The sequence below is a fragment of the Vombatus ursinus genome, unplaced genomic scaffold (assembly GCF_900497805.2).
Source record: "Vombatus ursinus unplaced genomic scaffold, bare-nosed wombat genome assembly UNPS02014864.1, whole genome shotgun sequence".
NCBI lineage: Eukaryota > Metazoa > Chordata > Mammalia > Diprotodontia > Vombatidae > Vombatus > Vombatus ursinus.
The window spans coordinates 12,240,189-12,241,075 of record NW_020954642.1 but is presented as its reverse complement, the minus strand read 5'-3'; the positions used below and the strand labels follow the sequence as shown (position 1 = coordinate 12,241,075).

Sequence of the window (887 nt, the reverse complement as noted above, 5' to 3'; positions counted from 1 at the left end):
AATAATCCTTCTGTCTCTAATATTTTCTTTGCTAAAATCCTATCTTCCTCTAACAACTTCTGTTTTAGAGTCCTTTCTTCATTTTAGTATCTTTGATAGCTTCTCAGTCATTAGCTGGTCCTTCATCTGTACCAAGTCATTTTATTGGGATGTAAATGGTGATAGTTTTTTGGTACAGATTATGAAAAGGTCAGATAACCAAAATACGCATGCACTGAAATACAGTAGGGGTCGCTCCCACAGTTCCCAAGTGTGGGGGAAGCCAGGTGTGGCTTAGCTGTCGCTGTCACTGTCTCCAAGGGTGTGCATGTCAAAAAGGTATTCTGCCATGCCAGAATTTGGGACCCCCATTTTGCTCAGGTTGGTTACGTGATCACCCAGTTGTTTGATGGACTTTACCTGTTCGTCCAGGTAGTGGGTTTCGATGAAATCACATAAATGGGGGTCGTTCTTGTCAGTTGCCAGCTTGTGCAATTCCAGTAAAGACTGATTGACATTTTTTTCCAAGTGCAGAGCACACTCCATTGCATTCAGCCCACTCTCCCAGTCATCTCGGTCTGGTGTCTTGATGACTTGTAGGAAGATCCAACCGCCTCGCTGATTTTGCAGTTTCATCAGCTTCTCAGCATGCTCCCTCTCCTCGTGGGATTGGTGTAGGAAATATTTGGCAAAGTTCTTCAATGCCACATCATCTCGGTCGAAGTAGTAAGACATGGACAGGTAGACGTAGGAGGCGTAGAGCTCCAGGTTGATCTGCTGGTTGATGGCGGCCTCCGAGTCCTGGTGGTAGTTGTGTCGCACCTGAGAGGGAGACGAGGTCGTCATGGCGGCGGAGGCGGCGAAGAGGGGAAGAAGGAGGAGGAGGAGGAGGAGGAGGAGGAGGAGGA

General features: G+C 47.6%; 1 protein-coding gene across 1 annotated transcript; it reads right to left on the bottom strand.

The window, feature by feature from the left end:
• Positions 1-273: 273 nt before the first annotated feature.
• Positions 274-828, bottom strand: LOC114027946 (ferritin heavy chain-like). The gene has a single exon (XM_027842092.1). The coding sequence runs from the start codon at positions 823-825 to the stop codon at positions 274-276; it is 552 nt and encodes a 183-aa protein (XP_027697893.1). The 5' UTR covers positions 826-828.
• Positions 829-887: the final 59 nt, after the last annotated feature.

Coding starts and splice junctions, on each gene's coding strand:
- LOC114027946 (XM_027842092.1), bottom strand. CDS start 825: ATGACGACCTCGTCTCCCTCTCAGGTGCGACACAACTACCACCAGGAC.